The 24,911-nt window shown below is 38.5% G+C and overlaps 1 protein-coding gene across 1 annotated transcript; it reads right to left on the reverse strand.

Moving 5' to 3' along the window:
* Positions 1-24,271, reverse strand: LOC310923504 (F-box only protein 15-like; the record flags this gene model as incomplete). The annotated part of the gene is made up of 10 exons (XM_083885482.1): positions 1-270; positions 3,496-3,620; positions 9,007-9,152; positions 10,295-10,377; positions 12,659-12,788; positions 14,581-14,790; positions 15,041-15,274; positions 18,804-18,908; positions 20,810-20,923; positions 24,252-24,271. 10 exons carry the CDS (start codon positions 24,269-24,271, stop codon positions 1-3), a joined length of 1,437 nt encoding a protein of 478 aa, XP_083741608.1.
* Between the last annotated feature and the right edge of the window lie 640 nt (positions 24,272-24,911).

Raw genomic sequence — 24,911 nt, forward strand, 5'->3', positions numbered from 1 at the left:
TCAGTAATTTGTTCCATACCAGCTATTTACCTTTTTGGTGCTTACATAAAGCACCAAAGTGACCACAATATATTCCTTGGTTTCTTCCAACCACACAAACTCAACACAGACTTTACCCTCTGAATCTGCATAGTCTGCAGTATAAATATGACCCATGTAGTCATAAAGGCCAGATGACTTGGTAGACAATCCCATGTGGACTGGAGCACTAAAACACCAGAAGGGCTTTCCAGTTTCATCCAAGAGAGTCAGATCCATCACAAAGCAGTCCTACAAACACAAGCAGAAGAGATTATTTCCCCATGGCCCAGTAAGTAGATCTGTCCCTGATGTTAGAAGAAATATAAAGGGTTCAGAGGGTTTTGTACAAAGGTTAAAACCTCAAAATAAAATTGATAATGGTTCACTGACCTATTGCAAGAAATACTTACTTAGAGGTTTTCTACAGAAATCAAAATTGCAACCCACAGACATGAAACACTGCAGTACAGAAGGTACCACTGCCAAACCAAATCAGACATTATTTCTTGAACATTTTTCAGCCCTTAACATCTGTTTTTCTCAATTATTAGTTACTTTACCATTCAAATGATTATAGTCCCTTCAATATGAGTAAGCAACCTAAGCTTAATGTCAGTTGCTAAACTTGTGTGAATGTAGCAATGTTTGCAAAGATACTCAGGGACCACTCAAGGCAGAGCACGCAAAATTACCCTTCCAAGCCAGCTGTATACAGTACTTTTTGAAAGGCTCACAGCTTCAGTTCCCAAAAAGGTAATAGTAATAATCCTGATGTAATTCCTCCTCTTACAAATTCTTGAAAATATTTCTTTACAAGATTACACAACTAGATAATTTAAAAATGTTAATGCCAATTCTTTTGTCTTTGCAAACTGATAGTTTCCCATATCCCTTAGAAGCACAGGAGTTGTCTGTCATGGTTAGTATCAGCTGTTCCTTATTCTCTTGAGTTCTGAATCACTAAATGAATCAAATTATCTTAATTATGTTGTATCTGTGGTCCAAAAGCAGAAATAAACCAAAACCAACACATTCCATGCCAAAAAAATTCATTTGGAATGCTTTATTTCTCTGTACTACATAGTTGTGTTTCTGTTGCTCTAACATTGCTTTCACTATTACTTTACTTCAATCAAACAACATAAGGGCAGATGGCACAAACATGAGGCAGTATGATACACACAGTTTCCCTAAGCCTTTTAATGCAGACTATGCTGAAAATACAAAATTCAAACCAAACCTGATAATGATGGTATCATAAACTTATATGAGCTACAGAATCACTGGAAACCAGAAAGAATTACAATTTTCTGGTTTGACAACTTGCATATATAAGGCCAATTACAAAATGTAAAGTGGGATGGTGTTGGGTGGTGGGATGGTGAGGTTTCCATGCATTTCCTTCCTGGTTCTAGTCAGGATCAGGTTAATTTTTGCAGCAGCCAGGAGGTAGCATGGCTAACACAGTGACATTGTTCTATACCACCTCATCTCATTTCCAGGAGCAAGGAAAAGGTTGTCTTCTCAGTCAGACTATTGTGGCATGGTCAGGTTGAGTTCCTCCCTTCACATGCATGTTTGCATGTTAATCACTCGCCTCTCTTGTACCTTCTTATTATTAATTTTGTTGCTGCTACTCTCCATTTTCTTCTCCCATTGCTGTTTCCAGTAAACTGCTCTTATCTCAACCTTGACCTTTACCTTTGTGCCTCCAGTTCTCCCCTCCAGCTCAGCACAGGGCAGAGGAAGGGGAGAGAGCCAGTAGAGAGTGTGATTTGGAGTGGTTACAGTGAGAACATTAAATTGGAGAATACCATTCCTAAGCCATGACAATTTCCAACTATCTGTACTTCAGCAATTAAATTTTTTACTAAAAAACCCAGAAGTGCCAAGAAAGCTTTTGGGTTTTTTGGTTTTCCTTAAGAGTATTAAACAAAATTCAAATAAATTCCAAGTACTGGAATGTCCTACTTCTGTGGCTGATGTTATTCGGCCTCCACACATTTTAAGAATTTTAGACACTTATGGTAAAGACCACAGTGAATTCAACCCATGGCTATATGCTGACAAATTCTATCTGTCACCCCAAAATGAGGCATTTAAAAAAATTGTATTCTTTATTTTGTCGTAGAAACAAACACTCAATATAATTTATGCCGTATGCACATAGGAGGGAGACTAAAACTGAAAAACTAAAGACTACAGCCACAGCTGTTTCCTCTGTCAGATAACTTCCTAAATTCTTATATACTACTCAGGAGTATTTTCATGGAAAAAAAAAATCCTGCCAAGCAGCTGAATCACAGATTAGACTCGGGTTAAAATCACAGAATGATTTGGGTTAGAAGGGACTTACATAAGTCATCTAATTCCAACTCCCCTGCCTCACCATGCTCATCATGGGCGAAAGAATTTTTTTGCCTTTTTTTGTCAATGTCCAATTTAAATCTACCCTCTTTCAGTTTAAAAATATTGTCCCTTGTTTTGTCAACACATGCCTCAGTAAAAAAGTCTCACCTTATCAAACAATATTTCATTCCACATCTATACATGATTGGCAGAAACAGCAGTTTTATTAATTTTGAGGGTCTTTTCAAAAGACGTGCCAAATTTGAAATCAAGTGTTGAACTAAGTGATTTTTCAGTAGTGCTTAAACTACATTCATCAGAATTTTTACAACTTCTGAAACATTCACGCCGATAAAGTACATTTAAAAATATGTGCCTTCACCACTATTGCAAAAGGTACAGAAATAATCTGAAGCTTTGTTTGAAGTAACTCTTTCAGGAATTTTATCCAACAGAATGTGTGAGCATTCCTCTAAAAAAATAAAAAGTTAATCCAGCTGACTGATGTACCTGACTGGAGCTAGGTGCTGACTGTGTGGATGTGGTCTGTAGTTTCTCCCTGTGGCCACTGGCATTTTAACATTCCCCAGCAGTTCCTAACTTTCACTGCATACACACCACAGAACTGCAGAGTATTTCCCCAGAGGTTCAAGGCTTATTGCTCACAAACAAACCCCAACCAACCAACCAACCCAAAACAAACAAAAAACCACAAAACAAAACAAAAAAAACCAACCCACCCTCACATCAAACCCAAAAAAAGCCCTCACAAAAAGTACATCTGCAGTATTTTTTCTTTTTTTTTTTTTTTTTTTTTTTTTTTTTGTCCAGCATTTACAAGCAAGGCTGGTCAGCCACAGCATCTTTGCTGAGTGGAAAGCACTGGAGTGATAACACACATTACATGAATGAGTCTAGCATGCAATCCACACACTATGAGAGAAAGCAGAAAATGTTTTTCCTCAAAATTCACTTATTTTTTAAAATATTGGAACACAGGTCCTTGTCTAGTAACAGACACCTTCTACATATCAAAAAATTGTTTTAAAATTAGCATATTTAAGATGCACAAACATAATTCTGTTTTGAGATAAGCATTTCCACAAACAAAAAAATATTTCTGACCTTTACATTGCCTTTAAACACATCTGTTTCCCAGCATATGCCAAGTGTCCCAGTAATAGGAAAGTGCTTCCTATTATCCTTCAAGTTTACAACTCTGAGCCTCAGGTATCCATTTTCAATGTCACCTGAAAATATAAACAATATACAACATTACAGCAGTATAAATCAAATTCAGTCCAAGTACGCTGTAAATGTTCTCCTTTTCATGTCTTTTTCATCTCACTCACCAATAAGAAACCCTGCCATACACCAACAGCTAAATATCAAGCACTTCATAGAGGAATTAAGTTGCAGTTCGAAGTTTGATTCTGTGATCCACAGCAGAAATAGCAGCTAAAAACTCTTTTGTATTTTTTAGCATAAAAATAGGAATGGCACCTAAAGAACTTACACAAGGATGCAAGGAGTAAATTTCATATTCAACACTTCCATCTCTAACTGGAAACTCAACCCAATAAAAAGGGTATACAGGTAACAATTTCTCCTTAGAAAGGATATTGCATCATTTAAATTGACATGCATTATGATTTGATTTGAATCAAGTTTTTAAATTATGAATTTAATTTTTTTTAAAGTAGCTTTCCAAAACTCCTGGTTCTTGGGGTTTTTTTGGCAGAACTACTATGATTTGTGATTTTTTTATTACTACGTATATCCATATTTCTTTGGTATCTCTTCTCTCAGAAGAGATTGACTTTTTTTTTTTTTTTTTTCCTTTGCTATCAGAGGAGGAACCAGGGACTCCAACATTCTAATTATAAGTTTGGGAACATTATAATGAACACAATCTGACTACAAAGAAAAGTGAAAATAAAAGCATCACATGACACAAGCAGATTTCTTGGTAGGACATCCCTTAGACAAGTTTCCTTGAACAAGAGATTCTCTCTCAAAAGAGCAAAACAAAAGCACTAGAGACCTCAGTGCAAAAAAGAAAATATCTAGGACTTGCAGGAGACAAATGAGAAGGGCGAGAAGGAATTCCCAGGAATATAATGCCTGTCAGGATCCAGTAGCAGGTCCTGGATGGTAAGGTAACAAGCTAAGGGGCTTGCAGAGGTTTAAGATGGAAGTGACAGAGTGAAAAAGGAAGTGTTTTGCCTGTGATTCTCCTTCGATCAAGCTGAAGTAGCAGCATGAGGCCACAGACAGAAGAAGCAACATCAGAAAGGCTGGCTGTGAGTTAAATGGCTGCATCCAGCAGGCAGTGCCAGCAAAACCTCTGCTTGGTGGCTGCTTGAAGCAGATCGTTAGAGGCAGTGAAGGAGAAAGAAAGCCCACACTTCAACACAGAGGCCAAAAACTTCTCTGAACTGGTGCTGTAGAGCCAAGGCACAAACCAATGCTGGAAAGGCATCACTCACCAGTGGGGAGTCCAGAGAATACTTACTCTGGGGAGGAAGCAGCCCAGCACATGACAGAGAACAGCAGCTGCAGGTTTTTCAATACAGACACTGTCTGGAATAGGAGTGTGAATACAGTAACCAACGTGACCATGCCCAGGAAATATTTTGTAGGAAATACTTTGTATGGTTGAAGGAAAATGCAATCGTCCGGACCATGATACCCACTGTCTTTGCAGTGAAGTGCAAAAGAAATCAGTGAGAAAAATGTAAGCAGAATTCGTTTCCAGGACCCAGCTCAAAGTAGAAAAAGGGCATTAACTTGATACCTGTCCAAATGGTTCAGTTCCAAAACCTCAGTAAATCAAATTCAATGACAAAATGTCATTCAAGGTAAAAATATTTTACTTAGTTTACTAACTAACCACTGAAAGACCACATTTAAAGTTGAGTTTTTGAACAAGATTTGAAAACATCAGTCAACAAGCATTTTTTTCTAAGATGACTATTTGGTTATCCACAATTCCAGTCTGAATGGAAGTGGCCATTTCTCTTACTCATTCAAATCAAATGAAGTTTGAATGGATTAAAAATGGATTGAAAAAAGCATTCTGCTAATAAATTAATGAAGCCCAGGACATCACTGCCACTGCATGACATTAATACACCACTGCTAGATAGATCAGCTGGCTAAGGTGTATTATAGTTACTTCTTAACTTTAGCCAGAATGGAAATAGGCAACAGATCAAGAATCTGAAGGCTAATTATTCATGGGCTGGTTAATCCAGTCTTTATATATGGGTTTTTTTAATATAAAAGCTCCATTGCAGTCTTTATATTCCAGAGGAGGGAAAAGTCTGCCTAGAAACAAGCAAGGAACTGCAGGCTAAGTACTGAAGTCTTCCCTTCCTCACCCCAGTCACATAAGAAAATGAAATTAAAGGACAGAACAAGCTATGTTAAACATATGAAGAGAAACACAGAGAAAGCAAATTGGACAGGGCTTTCTTCAGCCTGATCCAGACTTTGTTTCATTGTCCCCTTATAACATCTCTAGTCCTTGGTTTATGCAAGACACGCATAGCAGCAAAGCAGCAGAGTAAGTTATAGGGAACAAATATTTCCAAGTAAAGGTAATAAAGAACATATATCATGTAGACAAACTTCAGGGGAAAGAAACAAATAGACCAATAGTTCCGGAGTACTTATTTTAGCTAAAAGCCAAGGAAGTTTGTTTTGCTAACCAAGCCTTTGTTGCAAATTGTCATTTGATTGGTATTTTCAGAGGAAAAGCTGTGCTTAACACTAATTCTGGTGCCAACAACCAGCCTTAAGACACTGAAACGGTTATTTAAACTTGCAAATCAATCTTCAAGGTCAAGCAAAACATTTCAAAAGCCTGATATGAAATTTTACAAACAAATCTTAAAAGCTCTCTAAATACACAAAAATCAACTCTCACATTTTGCAAGCACATCACATCAGTTTACATCAACAAGAAATGACATTGAAAAGTCAAAGCTTAAACTACCATGTGGGTACAAAGCTGTGCTTAAAAAGTTGAAAACCTGGGTAAAAATACACTTCAAAAGTATTTATTAAGAAGCTGGATTCATAGCTTCTGGGAGTCTTCTGGGAGAAAAGCCTGTCATACCTTCCTGAAAACAAGGAAAGTTTTCTAAATATTTTCAATTCAGTTACAAAGTATTTAGCATATTCACCCTACACTATCTGCCAGTGAGACCATATTGCCAATTCTGTTTACATGAAAAGGAGAATAAAACAAAATGCTAAACCCCAGCCCAAACAGTGGCAAACCAGCTAATTACTGTAATGTAAGTATTAATAACAGAAAAAAAATCTGAAGCCATATACACTCCATCTACTTGGTTCAATGAAGTGTGACATAACTTTTTAAATTTAATATTAAGAATTCTGCAAAAAGAATTGCAAACAGAGTAGCAAAATGAAGCTCAATACTAATAGACACTAACAAAAAGCAGATAAATATTAATATTGAACAAATAAATCAGTTATTCTGCAAAATACAAATGGGCATTCTCTGGTAACCTAGGAAGGCCTAGAGCTCCCTAACGAAAACCAATAAATAAGTAAAAGAACAGTATAATAGCTGACAACTGATCTGTGCCTCAAGTTGTAGAAATTGCCATGGGCATGTCTATAATTTAAAATAAAACTGGACTCAGTAGAGAATTTTCAAAAATAGCAAGACAAGAACATTGCAGACTTCCATGCTTCAGAGTCCTCCCAGAGGAAGGGACAAAGAATATTATTAGAAGGGAGCCTAAAACCAAAACACAAACCAGCAAACACAACCAGTCTGGACAAACCTGGCCACCACATTCAGCAACACCATGTTCACCAAAATGAGAAAAATGAACAACAACTTAGAATGAAAAATGTGAGAGCAGACAACCATATGCTGCATCACTACACCATTTCAGGAGGAAGTCAAGCATTTTCCACAAGGAATTATTGTGTGAGCACATGGAAGGGACAAGTTGACAAATGAGCTTATTGTCTGCAGAACCATGGCTTCAGCTGCCTGATGTCCTGTGAGACCAGAATCTGGTGGCTGTCACACTGCTGAAGGTCACAAAACCAGTAATTCAGAAAACACTCGTGAGCATAAAACAGATTCTGTAACTTGCAAAGTGAGATGGCATCACAACTGTAGCTCAGGGACATTTCCTAAAATTTGCATAAAGATCAGCTTATCAGCTTAATCTTTTGTGGAAGTAGCTTCTAAGCAGCAAGAAAGTGGTATCAAGAAAGGAAGTATGCCACATAATACTTTTTCTTGTGCAACTGTATTGCTAGGAGCATAACATTTTCATTTTAGAAAACAAAATATGACATTCAGCTAAACCAGAACAACCAACACAATTCCAAAAACTCAATCCTCTTGCCAATTTTGAGACGTTTTGGGGTTTTTTCTGATAATATAAAGAGGATTCTTGTACTACACAACACTTCAGGTAAGATTTCTTGCTACATGCGTAGACTTTCACTGAAGTTTTAGCCGTAGAATTATTCATTTAGTTTAAGCTTGCAACTTTTCTGGAATCTGAAAAATGTATTTCAGGTGTATTTCAGGTTCAAGGACTACTACACTCCACACTGCACAAGGCTGCCATCTAAATGACAGCTCTTGGAATCACCAAACACCAACGAGAAAAACCAAACCAAATCACGGGGAAATTCTGTAGCCCGGTAAAAGCGCTCACGTCTGACAACAGTGCCCTCTACTGACCGAAAAACAACATGTTCTGCAATCCGCACTGCTCAGGAGTGTGGATAAAAAAAATTACTGCCGATACAAAAAAAAATTATTTGGGAGCAATAATTAATTTACAGTACTTAATTCTAAATTAAATTCATGACAATGTCTAATTTTAATATTTTAATCTGTCTCTGCTTACAGAAAGACAGCTATGTAGCTGTAGGAATTTATGCTGAAGTTATGTCAAAAGAGAGATCACACATGTATTTTTCAAAACCTCAGTACAATTATGAATTTGGGCTGTATGAGAATAACAGGGATGGTCAATCACGTCTCATGGAAAGAAGTGCTGAAAACAGAATGAAGCAGCAGTTAAAAAAAATGACTGAAATTGTTTACCACACAATGACGAGATGCCAGAACAGGCAACCTCAAGCTCACCAAAAAAAAAACTATAGATCTTAAAGTTCACAGTAACTTCTACAAATTTATCTATATTTTCAATCTGTCTGTGCATCCAAAGTATACTCAAGGCGAATTCTACAGAAATAAGCTTCCAAATTGTACGAGGACAAACTGTCTCTCCTTTATAAAATACAACTGAAAGAAACATCAGCCTGCACCAAGAGCTATGCCACCGCATTATTAATGCAGCAGAGAACTAAAAGAAAAGACCCTGACAATCTGAAGAATTCAGTCCCAGGCCTGACACTATAAAAATGTAACAATGGGCAGACTTCTTACAGAGCAGCCTTAGGATGCCACACAAAGCACCATGCAGATATAAAGAAACCACACAACTAACAGACATCTTACTCTTAAAATTCCATTTCAGTTTCACCCCTTAAAAGAGAGAAACTGGATACAAGAAGGAAAGACAGGGATCATTTCTAAAACAAACATTATTGTTCTGTCAACTTTACGTTTTCTGCAGAAGAGGCACTTGAATGATCCACACAGGTACATGCAGGTTCTGCCATGAAGGTCAAGATGCAGGTTGTACTCATGCAGTCCATACTCTGAGTCAATATCATCCAGTAAAGGTTGATTAGGTGGAGGAGTATATTGACTTGAAAAAAAGAAAAATAATAGAATTTAGCAAGGGGGAACATGACTTAATAGAGATGTAACATACAGCCCTACACTGAGACTGTCATCTTAAGACAGTTTTGAAATCAAACATCTCTAGTTCATCACACTTCTTTTAAACTAATACAGTGTCTAAAACTGCTGATCAGCTGTTCAGCCCAGCCAAAGGGAGAAAATATGGCAGTCAACTTTAAAAGGTACATCTGTTAAACTTCAAAACACGGATTTGTCTTCAACAAAGAAAAAAGCATCAGCTTAACTACAAATCTAAAAGCCCACTAGCTCTAGAGACTTCTCTGAAATAGCAAATATTGAAATTATTTTGCCTGTGCCTAACTAAATAACTACTGCACATAAATGACCTGAAGTGACCACATGCCAGAGGCAACTGAGCAACTTCTACACAGGATCCAATCTGGTACTAAGAGAGAAGGTGTTAAATCTTACATTCTGTGAGAGAAGAGCCACACTGAGTTATAGTGGGCATTTAAGACTACTGGTAGATACAAAAGTATCTGACTAGAAAGCGGAGTGGCAAATAAATTCCCCAAATACTGTTCTAAAGCTAAAAAAAAAAAAAAATTGTATTTTTAAACAGTTTATAATGTATAAACAGGTATTACATTATACACTGCAATATACACATATACAAACACTTAATAGGAAACCCTGCTACTCTCTGAATAGGACTAAAAGATAATTGCAAGCACCTCACCAGTTTACCAGAATTTTTCTCCCCTCTTACACAGCCAAAGATTACTTCTCTACTTCCTGAAATGTCTCCCTCTTTTCTATCACTGTTTCAGATAGGAAGAGGAAATAAAAAGACTGCTTATGAAAAGGGAGAAAGTATGGGCAGTGTATTTCTAACTTTCTCAATACAGCCAGTACTAGTACACTTTTTTAACTAAATTATCTCCACAATAGCATAACGATGGCAATATTTTAGTATGAAAATGCTTCTACATTTTTGTATTTACTGTAACTGTTGTTTATATTACACAAGAATAGTTAATTACTGCCTAAACATAAGCATCTTACCAGCAGGCAATTTTAATTGTAAAACTCAAAGCTTTATTCAAAAGGTTATCTTTACTTCCCACAAAGGAAAACCAAACTTACACAGTAGCAGAACCCAAAATGCTTCTCTCAAGAAGTTGATTATAATGAAGATTCGCCATAACAAAAGCAATTTCATTTTTCTCCTGAAAAGTTAATTAAAGTATATGTATTTTTATCTGGAAATTCTTTTTTTCACAAGGTCTTTCTGAGCATTAAAATTCATAGATAAATGCTGCCGCTTATTACTCTGCCAGTTACTGTAATACTGTTAGTAATGGCTTGCTTTAATACTTGGACTCCTAAAACCTTTACTGTTTTTTCACAAGAGTACAGAATATACATAAAAGATTACAGAATTTCTGTATTACAGGGAAAGAGAGGGAAACTACCTATGTCTAGGCAAAAATTATGAGAGCTCCAAGAATTGCCCCTAGCTTCTAATAACCACTTTTAAAAAGATACCTAAACAAAATCAAACTGCACTTACTCCCAACTGCTGAAACATCAAGATTATTTTCCCATGTAAAGAACTATTTCCAAAGAGGGCTAACATCAGTGAGGAATACAGAATTATTCAATAGAAACTGTGAATTTCAAAGTAAAAAACATGTCTTCACCAGACTATTTAGTCCTAGGAAAACATTAAAAACATAACCTTCTACAGATGTCTATACAGAGAAAACATCAATGCGAAAACTAGAGACAGAGGTATATATTTACTTCAAGAACACAATACTAGGATATCAAGTTTTTTTTCTCTTTAAATGCATTTTTTTAAATCCTGCATTTCCAAACACAGAAGTCAATAGGAAAATAATTCCCTGCCAGAAGTCTATTACTCTCCTGAAATGTGGGCAACTACTGTTTTCATCTCTCTGGGTTACCAGAAAATGACATCCTCTATTCAGACTTTTGGCTTTTTAACTGCTCCTGTATTTTCAAAGTGCAAAATTACAGCTATAAAAGATTTAACTAGGGAGATCTATCAATCTCATAATTTCTCAGTCTTTCTCTGTCCAAATACCAGAAGGCCCACGTAACCTGCCCTTGGTTTCTGTTATGCAGATATGTGCAAAAAACAAGACGTGTGGCATTTACAATTATTACACCCACTGACACTTAACTACCTCATATTACTCTGCCTACACAGAGAATAAGAACTGCTGTTCAGAAAAGCAAGCAGGGAAAATATACTGGAGTGAGGCACTCGATTCTTAACAATGATGTGAAACTTGGTTATGACTGAACCATTTCCAGGTGCTGAAAGATCTCTCTTTCTGAGCATGGATGGGGCCAATGCATGAGCAAGACCAGAGAGCCAACAATACAGGGGCACCCATCTACAAAACGTCTGAAGATAAGAGAGAAATGGCTGTTCACTTAGCAGAGATTTTCACAGACTGAAACAACCAATAATGGGTTTATGCCAGTCAGGTTTTCAAGTTTTCCAGGAAATGGATTTTCACTCTTACCTTTAAGTAGGAGTGAAAGAAATAGTCCTTCTGCACTTTTAAACATTGCCTCTGGCGATTGTGTACATTTGAGGCAGCATGTTTGCAGCTGGAGATTAGACACAACTTTGAGGAACTGCTCACAGCCTCCCTTAGGAAAGTTCCAAATAACCTAAGTCTACATCAAGAGCATGGCTGAGGGGAGGAAAAAAGGGCTACCACCTCTCAATTCAGACCAAGAGCAGAACACCTGAAACAGGCCTCCATAGCACCCAGAGCTACATAGCCACAGGCAGACACAGAGGTGCCAGTGCATCCCATGCAAAGATGCAGATTCCTTCTGAAGTCGACTTCAGATGTTCGGCACTGCCCTCTAAAGACATTCACGTCTACACTTACCCTACAGAGGCTAACTGCTTAACCTAGACTCTTAATACCAAGAATTTAATACCTCCAAAAGGGCACCATTTACAGCATTCCTGCTGCTGGAGCAGGATACAGCTACCTGGTGATGTAGATTAAAATTAAGTTGCTATGTGGGAACTCATCACTTTGAGTGGCATGGGCAGGTAATGGCACGAATCAGAGGAAGAAGCACTTCTTTTCTCAAACCATTCCATTTAAAATTATTCTAGCATATCAAACTTGGGCATGTGAAGACTGTAAAATAAATAAAATTGAACACAGCATCTAATATGGAATGATAGATAACTGATCTCTTAATTAGAAGTGGATTTTTAAAAAAAGTATATATACTCCTGTGACAGCTCTTCAGGATACAATAAATCTTCCACTTACTGTCCCTACATGTGTTTTGTGGTTACTAGTTTAGACAAGATCTTTCAAAATCCAAAGGGGAAAAAAAAGGAAGATTAAAAAAAAAAAAGCCCTCCTCAAACCCAAACTACAAGCCAATTTTTTTTTTTTTTTCATTCAAATCATAATAAAATACAGAAACAAAATGTTATCTTACCTTCCAAATTCCTACTAAGAGTCCTGGACTCAGACTGAAGAGCTGGACAAGCTCATCAGCACCAACTGCGACACTACTTTCAGTCAGGTTGCCAAGAGGGTATTCAGCAATCAAGGAAAATCGACGAGGTCTTTGAAAAGAACATACAGAATGAAGTAAAAAGGCTGTGTCTCCTTATTCATGTAAAAGTTCAGTTTAATTTCATTTTTAACTGTAAAGTCTGACCAGCAGCACATGATGAAAATGGTTTTGAAAGCATTTGCCATGCAGAATCATAAACCATACATTTGAACAACCACAGTGTACTAGCAGGATCTCAACCCCTAACAAGAAAAGAAATAAAAAACACTATGATCTTCTAAAACATGCTTAAAAAAAGAACTTACGTACTTGCCCAATTTTTCAAGATACAGAATTACTTTATAACTTGTTTTTCATACTCTATTGATACTAGATGAAATCACTGAGAAGCAAAATTCAAAGGAAAGTATCAAACTGTACATATAATAAATTAAAAGTATGTGCTACAGGAAGCGTTCCTTTTTTAGATTTTTTTTCTATATTTTACCTATAATTAAAGCCATTAGCTCCAAAAAAATCTTAAATATAAGTTCATGAACACTCTTATTAACTAATGATGCATTTTAAAAAAGGGCAGTAAGTAAGAGTTTGCATTACCTACTCAGAATGAAGAAGTCTTCCTCAAATCCTTTTCAGACTCAGGCTCTTACTATATTCAAAACAGTTCCTAGACTTCCACATAGTATCACTGTAATACCACCTACAATCAAACACTGAACACTGTCTGGGATGGGGCATCCACAACCTCCCTGGACAACCCATTCCAGTGTCACACCACCCTTACAGTAAAACATTTCTTCTTGATCAACATCAACCTTTTCCATCTTTAAGTCAATCAGGCCTGTCCCTGCACTACTGCCTTATAGTCTAAACAATGACATACTGAAATTGGTGAAACCACTGACTTCATCTCTAGTCACAATTTCTAAAACTTGTAACTCTGTGAAATAAACACATCAACTGCCTGCAAGCTTTTTTATTTTCTACATATGAATCATCATCTCGGTAAAACAACTACATTTCCCACATAATTTGACTGCAAGACTTGTTCAGTTAACTTTATACAAAAGGCTTCTCTTGATTTATTTGTTTTATAAGTATATACTCTGCTCATGGTTGAAGAACCAGATGTTTTGTAGGTGACCAATTCCCTCTTTTCAGAGCTCTATGGCCAGGGGCTTTGTGTAAGAAGCAGGCAGCTGACTCTGTACCTACTATACACACAGGCTCAGATGTGGGCAAAACTCCTTGACAGCAACCAAATACCTCAAATAAACACTTTTCATTTATTTTTTAGAATATAATGACAAAAACCACTGTACACATGTAAATTAAAAAACAAGGGACATGCTGTGGACTGTGTGACTTCATATGCATGTACTGAAGACTGCACACATAGTTAAACATCAAGTTCCCTAAATTCATATACACACCTACCAGACAGAAAATAAATTTTAACAACATAGAATACCTGACTGTAGCCACATAAATACTGATTAACTCTTCCAAGCTAAATTTCTCACAATAAAGTCTTCTAGATTTACATTTTTCTTTCATGCTCTAGGGCTTAGATTCAGCTTTCCAAGTCAGGACCTATCAGCCTGCATATCACATGCCAATTAACCTATGAATTAATGCCATAGCTTGCTGGATTATACTATTTCTACTATTCCTCTCTAAAAAGCTCTACCAAAGAGAAGAACATAGAAAGAACTACTGCGGGGAGGCTTTCAAATGAAGGGTTAACTTACTGAATCAAACAAATGTCAGATAGGTCCTACAGACATATTATCAATCAGTTACACCCAAAAAATCCTCAAAAATCCTATATTAAAACTCACCCATTCTTGCTGGGAGGTCTGTTTTGGTCAGGAAGCAATAGTGTAACTCCAAACAGTTTTAGGGTTGACAGGATGTCCAAGCATGGCCAGTCTGTACCATACCAAAGTATGGTAACAGATGTGTCCTTAAATGATAGTTTTGGATTCTCTACTACATGTTCTTTTCCATTTTTGTCCTTTAGAACAATTATCCAACTCAAGCCAGAGACTCTGTTATTTAGGAATTGAGAGGGGAGAGGAGTGTTTAAAAACAAATTCTCAAAGTGATAAAATTTAAACTATGCTTTCAACAGAATTTTTACATTTCTACTAACTGCGACTCAGTTTCAGTCATTTATAGATTATCATTGTATCATTCCATTATGATATACATTTTATAGCTCTAATTCTATACTACTCCAAGCCATTAATGTTTTGTACATTGTTCTGAAGTAAATCTTTGTGACAAGGCATTGCTTACTTCATAGCTTCTTTGTTTTTACATGGAAGACCTGTGTAAGGATCTAGAAATTTAACGAGTCGCATTACTCTAGTCTTGAAGGCACACGTTTGTTCGAAGATGTATTCTTTCTTCCAGTACCCAGGCTTTTTATCATGTAGAGCAGCACGGCCCAAAGAAACAGCTTCTGTTTGTTTAGACTTCATTTTCCATTTTGGTTGCAAATAATTGGAATAAAGTTTCAGCCAAATTCCACTGAAAATAAAAATAGAATAAAGAGGAGTAAATTTCAAGAATAGTCACTTCATTTTTACATGCACATCTCAGCTACCACTGAGCACAGTGTTAGCAAAAAACCAGTCTTGTCTGTCTTCTCAAAAATATGGGATCCAGGATGAAGCTCTGTGACAGCACAGTCAGTCAGCAAGTAAGTGAAAACTGATAAAGGTTAAGCAGAAATTTTTGAAAATTCCACCCTAAAACAATGATGTGTCCTCCTCATAGAAAATCAGCTAGTGGAAAAAGTGGTTTAATATCTCCTATTCAACAAAGACCATCTGTAGACTTCAAGTTTCTCAGTTCAGCTGAGGAGGACAATTAGAATCACCTTTGTTTGGTGGTACTAATGTAATTTCAATCCTTTCTGCACTCTCTTTGGAAAAGCCCAGAGAAGACATGACTTTCTGAAGTCAAAGAAATATGTGACTGTAACGATGGGTTCATCTCTTTCATGCCAGGAAAACTATTAGTTCACATTTCAGCCCCTCACACCCCAGTATCTCTAGCACACCCCAGTATCTCTAGGACAATTCACAGAGTTGAGTCCAGGAACCTACAAAAATTCAATCAATAATCTGTGAATATAGGTTGCCAATAAGTTTTCTAATTTTGAAATGCTAGACACACAGTGTACATAACTGCACTGAAGAAAATTACTAGTGAGGGCAACAAATAGTTGAGACATTTTCTACCATTTATCAGCAAGGCTACCAGTTCTCACTTATCCTCAGGCAAACTTACACTAGCATGTATGGTATGGCATCTTCCCTTCTCCTTAAAGTATTCAAGGACTAGATCCATCCCACACTGCCTCCTACCCATCAAAAGCATTCTCAATTCATTAGCTACTGAGAATAACTCCCCACATATTGAGAGCCAGCTCTGGTTATTGATGCAAGCAGACCCAGGAATTTCGCAAAAACCTTCCAGCCTGCTGCTCTGCAGATATAGACAGAATTCCCCACTGCCATTTTTTAAGACAAAAGTGTCTAAAACACACAGACCAATAAGTTACCATAACTGGTAAAGGTGGGTTCACAGTCAACATGAGTTTTCAACCTTCCATTCACCAAAAGCAGAGTGGGAAGGGTAACATAAAGAACAATCCCCATAACTGAAACAAAGTTTTAAAATCCTTCTACTTTAAGACCATAAAGGGTAGCCAAGTTACCAGACAGTATAAAAACATTTCTGATGGAGGGGGAAAGTTCTTTTTTTAACTCCAAAGCAGTTTAGAACTGTCCAGTCATGAAAAAAGGAGAGATGTCCTTAACATAACATCACATGGGGAATTTGAGCTGTGTATCATCCAATTGGTCTTCACCAGCCTAAAACACCCAGTAAAATAACCTCCTATAAAACTTTCCTGATAACTAGAAACTCCTTCCCAAAAAAAGATATCCTTTGATGGAGAGAGATACTCTGCACCTTACTGTATGATGCTGAAAAGACAGGGCTTAGTACTAGGCATTTCCTGCATTTTGAAGTTGCAGGCTCAGGCAATTTAGTTGACTGAAGATAGACTAAGGACAAATACCTACCATGTTCATCCTCACTCTCAGAAACATATTGCATCTTCCTTTCCCAAAACAGTGTTGGGCAAGCAAAGAAATTAGTTCAAGAAACTCAAAAATTCAGCTAGGGCAGGGAGACAGAGAAGAAGATGAAGGAGGACTTGGAATCACAAGTGTTTAGGAAGGTATCACTTCCCCTTCATCCTCAACTTCTGAAGAAGTCAGGGCAGATAAATCAAAAAGGCATCCAACAGGGAAGCACAAGTTTGCCTCTTTCACAGCAGAATACATGCCCTGCCCTTCTTGCCTCAAATTGTTAATACTCATCTCAAGGTCTCTTACTGAACATGACTACAACAAACCAAACAAATCTTCTACTGCTAACTCAGATGCCAGAATCAGACACATCATCATCAGTCATCACTTGACCACAGTGGCAAAGACTTTGCCCTGTGCTCTCACTTCCTCTCACACAAGCACGTTCTGCTGGTGATCAGAATCCTCAGGCCTTCACAGGCAGACCATACCCATGAACTTCCCACACTGCATGGTAGGAAGGCTGGAATATCCCATGCTGTGACAAGGAGGGTACAGAAAGGGAGGGTCATAAACATTTCCTTGTCCTCAATAGTTACACTGGAGAGACATCAGTGCCAAGAACTGTTCAAGTGAACAGCCCAAAGACAAATCACTGCATTAGGCAGCACAGACATAGCACAATGAAAGACTGATGGTCCTGTTGCAACAAGGACAGCTCCCTGTACATCCAGGACACCAGAAATATCCTAAAAACCACAGTCAGATTTGTCACAGAAATATGCAGTGACTCCCATTAAAACTTCTGTTCATTCACTGCAAGATTCAGGGTCTTGAGAAGGTCCAGGAAAATCCATCAGGAAGAAATTACCTGGTCCCCCCTGAACCAGTCAGGCTCCTAGATAAGAGAAACTAACTCTTTCCAAAGTCTCATTTGTGCACGCACACTAATCTCTATTGAGATTAGAAAATGGAAACAGACATTGTCGAGATGGAGACAGATGAATCATCTTCCCCTGGACAGCCACAGTGATTTTATCCTGCTTCACCATCCTGAAGTGGAAAACACATACCAAGATTGGTAATTTGTGTCAACTATGCAATTTTTATCTACCCTCAAAACCTAAATCTGGATTACAGATCTTCCCTTTAAACTCATCAGTTCTAAAGGTATTAATGCCAAGGTAAACTAACTAATTCACCACACAATTTTTAGTAAATAAGGGAGAAATAGATTCATACCTGGTACAGCAACTTCCTATAGAGGAAGACATTTTCTCATTCAAACAACACTAATGCAGTAGAATCCTACAAAGAAAAGGATGCCCAGATCCTAGTTATCACACACCAACCCAAGTCTCTCCTCTTCACCCTTTCACAAAATTATCATGATATTGGTTGGAGCAATTTATGAACTCTGTATAAGCAATCCTTATTAAAAAACGTGTCGGTATTTATCTTTGTCTCTTTTGTTCTCATTTAGACGTCACCAAAGATTCACAAACAGAGCAACAGATAAAAACCACTAGTGGATCATTTGATTGAATCAATTCCTCTTCAAAAATCTAATGAAAGAATAAAGTATGCAGGACTTCAAAATTGTCAAAGCTACAATTCCATAAAGCTACTGGCAACACACCATTAAGGATCACCTGAACCGAAAAGTTTCTGCAGGTCCATGTGAATACAAATAAATATATAGAAATTTTAAAATTAAAAAAGTGCTAACACCAACATTTCAAAGCACTGGATTTAGTTTTTGCCTCATAACCCCCAATAAACAACAGGCCCTGCACAGCTAGAATTGCATGCAACATGTACTGTACGCTGTGCAGGGCAATTTCAGCAGAGTAACTGCCCAGAGGTGCTCTGGCATCAGAGAAACTGAACTGGAAAGACTCATAATTCAGGTAAACACAACTAGGGCACAAACTGAGACCTTCTCTCTTCCTTACTTGTCATTGGCCAACTCATAGAAGCGTCTATTCACACAACCAAGAGACAGTAGGGACACAGCATCTAAATAGGAAAATATCTTCAGCAGCATTTCTGATGGCATGCTAGAAAAGAAGAGAAAGAGGAATTCTGTTAGACTTGCCTGCAAACTCCAGAAATTACAATGGCAGAGAATTTTAATTTCAAACCAGACAAAAACAGAAGAGGTGGAAAGCAGCAGGTTGTAAACAGATGAAACAAAAAATCACCTAAAGAGTTAAATTGTGGAGTTTGGGCTGTAACTTCACTCTTTGGTATGTGGCATTTGCCTAAAATAATTAATCACAACTTATTCCAGTGGCACAGCACGATTACACAAAAAGTTGTAAGTTTGAGGTTTTATTAGACTTTGTTAACTTTAACTATGTTTGATATGAAACTATCTCATTTAGCTTCAGTTCCTTACTGCTTGTACCATGATTTTAACGTTTATTCCACAATCACCAGCATTTGCAAAACTGCAGATACATTCACTCTCCCTTTTGACTGCCGCGTCTGGCCTGAGAACGCACCAGGACAGAAATGTCCTAGTCTAACAGCAAGATCATGCTCTACCTCATCATCATCTCCAAACTGTACGTGCTCAGGGGTCTTGTGCAGTTTTCATTTATGTCAGCAGAAAGATGTGAACTTCAAAGTAAGAGCCAAGTGATATCCTGAAAATGCCAATGTCTCTGCATCTGGAAGGCTGCCTGAAATGCAGGAGCCAGTCTAGGCATGACAAGCAGAACATACCCTGGGATTGAGCCAAAGTGATTTTTGCATTAGCAGACATGAACCTCATACAATTTGAGCAGTAGCTCATAGCTGCAGAGTTTAAAATACACGCATTTTATACTCTTAATTTTTTTGAGCATTGAGTATGGCCACATCAAAATCACTGCTGAAAATAAAAGGTGCTGTGAAAGTCAACACCCCATCTGTGCCTCTTGTCCTTTTACTAAGGGGTTATTTGCAACACTTGTTGATTTATGACACTGTTTCAGAAGCAGAGAGCTTTAAAGGGTAGCACAACAATGCCAATACCTCAATGTTTGTATTAAACTCACAATCTTAGTTACATTGACATAGAAATAACATGCAAAAACTTGCACTGTTATTATGTGAAATAACTCATAAACTCTAAGTCCAAAGCAATTAGTGCACTCATTCCAGAGACAATTTAGAAGTGATACCTTAAAAAGCTGCAAATTAGCTAAAATAATATACTTGATCCAGAATTTTCAACAGCAGTTTTTACAGCTGTATTCTTTCTCCTTTGAAGGAAGCTGATTTTTTTTTCTTTTTTCTCTCACTATCACACCAGTCAGACAGCATAGAGGTGCTGAACTGGCCATCCAATGCAAAACAGAGAAATCACTACACAGTAGTGATCAAATGTATAAAACTAATTGCTTTTTCAGGTAACATAGTCTTAGAATATTTTTTGTAAAAATGTAACTAATTTTCAAAAAGAAAACAACTCATAATTATATTGAAACTACTCTTTCACTGCCAAGCAGGAAGAGAAACATTTACCTTGCAGTAAATATGCAGCAGCCAGTAATTCCTCCCTCCTTTTATCCCAATCCACCATTCTCAGCCTCTCCATACACTAAGATACACTTGATGACAACCAATAACCAAGAGAAACACATGAAGTTTAATTCCAATCTGGCTTTTATTGAAGTAATAAAATAACAATTTTTATTCTCAAGGAACAACACTGCCCATGACTTCCAAAGAAGTTGCTGAAGGCTTCACATGGCTTGGAAAACCTACATAATCCTTATGAACCTAGCAAATAACACAAAGGAGAACCATGCCAGAAAACATTAGAAGGTGAACACAGGATCCCAAAGCAGGCCAGGAAAGAAAATCTTTTCAACTCAGAATATTTGACATAGAAATCTCCAAGATATGAATACAATTACTGCAAGCAGTCAAAAGGCAGTTTACAGGGTGACTTACTCACAGACATACTCACCTCTCAAAGCTCATGTTTCGTTTCAGTTTTCTGGGAGGTGTCAAATACAGACTTTCAATGCCAGCATTTACACTTTCAGAACATTCCCCAGGCCTGGCAGCAAAGGTCCTTAACCTACTTGTAAGAAGGAAAAGCTGTTAACACATATTCACAAAATGAAGAAATACGCATATTGCGCACACCTAGACACAACACTTCAACCAAGGCAGGATGCAGGGAATACACCACGTGGCAATCATTATGATTTGAACAATTACACCCAAGTTAAAATACCTGGCATCAGGAAGATTCAGATTTAAACTCACAGCTGTCAACCCTGTGATTGATCTCTCACAGCAGGCAAAGGCAATAATAGTGTTGCTGCTCCCCCAAATCAGTTTGAATCTGGTAGAGGTTTATTACCCTTAGACAGCTGCACCCCTGTGGCCACTACAGCCAAGCTCCACTGAGGCCCCTGCAGCAAGTCAAACTCACTGATTATTCTTCTGTTTCACAACATTACTCCAGAGACATTTTTGAGCCACTCAACTTTGCTAAGCGATTAAAAGATACCAGATAAAAACAATACGTTGAAACTTCCTCAGAAACTGCTGAGGTTCAAAAAGAATTTGTATCCTTTCAAGCATAAACAAAAAGAAAGGAGATTTAACCCATGAAACAGAGAGCAGCTAACAAGGTCTAAGGGATGTCTAGGTGTTAGACAGACAAATTACTTGTCGGTAGAATTGCTTTAGTAAGGTTTATGGTTTGACACGCTTCAAAGATTTCAGATGTAGTGAGAGGTTAACAAAGCTTGGGAAGAAGGATGACCACTGAGAGTGGACACAAAGAATGCAGAATTTACAGGCCAGAGGGATACCTGGAACAACTCCCAAGATAAGGAAGAAACTATTAAAGCCAACTCAGCAATTGTGCTGAAATCAGCTACAGCTTCCAGAAATGTGAGACTGCCACCACTGACTCAAAAAAGAGAAAGACTGAGCATGCAAACTAATCAGCATGAGAAGCAAGAGAATTGTTAACCAACAGAAGATAGAAAATTAATTAATAAGAGAATTATGTAGCTTGTAGCCAAGGAACTAATTCCTTCCTTTGCTAAATGCCACCCAGCACTGTGCAGAACTGTAAATACATCAAATAACTCCATGTCTGGATTGGTCTCTTGCACACCATGGTGAAAGAACCTGCTCTGGCAACATTTCCACATCACAGTTGGGATAGAAAAGGAAGAAACTTTGCATATTTCTAACACAAATTCTTACAATCCAACTGCTCACAGATTTTTCCAAGTTTTCTGATAGAAAGGTCTTTGTCAGCTGTAATTGCAAACAAATCCTATCATTAATCCACAGAGAAAGATGGGGACAGAGTTTCAATCTTAAACCAAATCCTTACACTTCATACCCTCGGATGCCACTGAACAAGCAGAGCTCCCCATTCACTGCATTACTGACGCTTTAAATTGCCAGCAGATTTCCAACACCTGGTCAAACCAGCTCGGGGTTTCTAGGCAACCAATCCATATGGGGGGGAAATAGCTAATTTTGAAGTATATGGTTATCATATACATTTAATAAGTTCTTGATTTAAGATTGATTTATGCTTAAAGAAAAAAAAAATCAAAATAAATTAACAGCGCTGGCCTACATTGTCAACTGTGCTATGTAAAACAAAACAAAAATATCCAAGACACTTTACTAAGAATTGTTACAAGCTTAACAAAAAGACATGCACATTTGAGCTTGGGTGCTAACCAACTACATTAACAACTACAAAAAAGTAGTCTTGTAATAAATACAATCTGGAGATCAAACAAAGGGTTTTACTAATGTATCATTATCAAAAACACTTAGATGATGAGGCCCTAAACACTTAGATGATGAAGCAGTAACAAACTGCTGTTAAAGGGATTTAGAGACACAAGTTGTGTTCAACAGCAGCAGAGCCATCACTTCTGTATGTTCCAGGGCAGCACATCCCAGGCTATTCTGCCCTAAATCCATGCTGAAAGCAGAGAGTTTGGGCATACTCTCTAGGGATGCAATTTCACAAACTCCAGGCACAGAAATAATTCAGATACGAAGCTGGATTCTGGATTTTAAAATAAGCTACCTTGGACAAGCATAAACTGCACAGACTGTCCTTCTTGCTCATTTTAACCACTAACCTCTCCCTTCTTCACTCCAGGGAGAAATATCTGAGGGAAGAAACACTTTGCCCATGGGTGCCTTGAAAACTTTAATGTAATAGCTATTGTTTTTGTAAGCTTCAATTTTAAAAAAAATCTGCTGAACTTTTGTATTCGCCAAAACAAAAATATTCTCAAGGTGTGAAGAAACAAACAGCAACCGAATCCATAAATTACTTTTCAAGTACTGCGTGTGCTAAGATTTTAAATTAGCATTAACAAAATGCTTTTAGGTTGCATTGACACAGTTTGGGCAGATTAGCCTAAGATGAAAGTCAATGACAGCTGTTACACCCCCTCTTTAGAGACTTCTAGAACTGAGATGATCTTACTCAAGAGGCACAACTTCAATTGCTTTTTCATTAGCTTTCAACCTGTGGGGCTCACTTTTCCAGTATTTTCATTTTCATACCCTATAATACTTGCAATGTGCCTTGGTTTTTTGATGGTCAGCAAACAATTGTCTTCTGAGAAACATTTCAAATGATGTACACAAAGTTTTAAGTAGTGAAAAAACGTGTCTCCTCCACCTCTGTAAGCGTATGCAGGGAAAAAGAAAAATTACAATGATGTTTTGGATGGGTTGGTTGTGGGTTTTTTTTTTTCCTTCAGCTGTCTATTTCAATTTAATTTTTAAAGGGTGGATATTACCCCAATCCATTAGCAGGTTGAAAAAAGGCAAAAAAACCCACCCAAAAAACAGCAGGGGGAATGAAACTGCTATGAAACCTAAGGCTGTAGAAATGGGTTAGCAGAAAAATCTGTTTTCTCAACTTTGCCTCTAAGACTGATGCTTTAAAATTTTGAAAGCCTACCCTGTACTGTAAGAATTATGGTAATCACACCTTCCACAGCGAAACCCTCCTATTTATCACAAAACCCAAACTACCCTGGACGTATAAAGCAGCCACTAAACTAACTTTGTGGGTACCCATTACAGCATCTCCTCCAAGTTGAAGGACACAGAAGTTTAGGCTCCCCAGGCAGGAAAAAAAGTGTTAACCCCAGGCCTCTGTGCACCTGGCAACACCAGCGTTCTCCACTGCAAGGCGTCCACTGGGCCAGGAGAGGAGAGTACCATGCCCACAGCCCTCGCCACGAAGACTCGAGAGCTGGAAACCAGAGCCGTGCAACACGTGAAATAAGTTTTTCAGAGGAGCAATGGGAGCTGAGGGAAAACAATTAAACCCCCCTCCCCGTTAAAGGTGAAGAAGGCCGAGCGGGCGGCCCCGGGCCGGCAGAGCCCACGGTTACCTGCCCCGGCCCGTCGCCATGGCCGCTCCAGCATGGGACAGCGCCGGCCTCGCACCGCCCGCGGGGAGGGCAGGGAAGGAACAAGGGCAGCCACCCCCCGGGGCACGCCCTGGGGCGGGGTGGGCCGGAACGGCGGCGCCCGGAGCGCTGGCTGAGGGCGGGCGGGGCCGAGGCGGGGCCGAGCGGGGCCGGGAGCGCTGGCTGAGGGCGGGCGGGGCTGGAGCGGGGCCGGGCGGGCACGGGGGAGGCGGTAACGGGGACGGCGGAGGTGCCTGAGCCTCGCCCCGGCTCCACGGCGAGCTCCGAGCTCTCGGGCACTGTGGGCTCGGGTCTCAGAATCACATAATTAATTAGGCTGGAAAATACCTCTGAGATTACTTTACAATTTATGACCAAACACCACCACGGCAGTTAGACCACAGCACTAAGTGCAGATTCCAGTCTTTCCTTAAACACCTCCAGACCCGGTGGCTCCACCACCTCCCTGAGCAGCCCATTCCAATGTCTAATTGCCTTTTCTGTGAAGAAATTCTTCCTAATATCCAACCCAGACCTCCCTAGTACAGCTTGAGGCCATTTCCTCTTGGAGAACAGGCCGAGTCCCACCTTCAGGCATTTGTGCAGAGTGATCAAGTCCCCCTGAGCCTCCTGTTCTCCAGG

The sequence above is a fragment of the Zosterops lateralis genome (assembly GCF_965231275.1).
Source record: "Zosterops lateralis genome assembly, contig: HAP1_HAP1_SCAFFOLD_76, whole genome shotgun sequence".
Lineage (NCBI taxonomy): Eukaryota > Metazoa > Chordata > Aves > Passeriformes > Zosteropidae > Zosterops > Zosterops lateralis.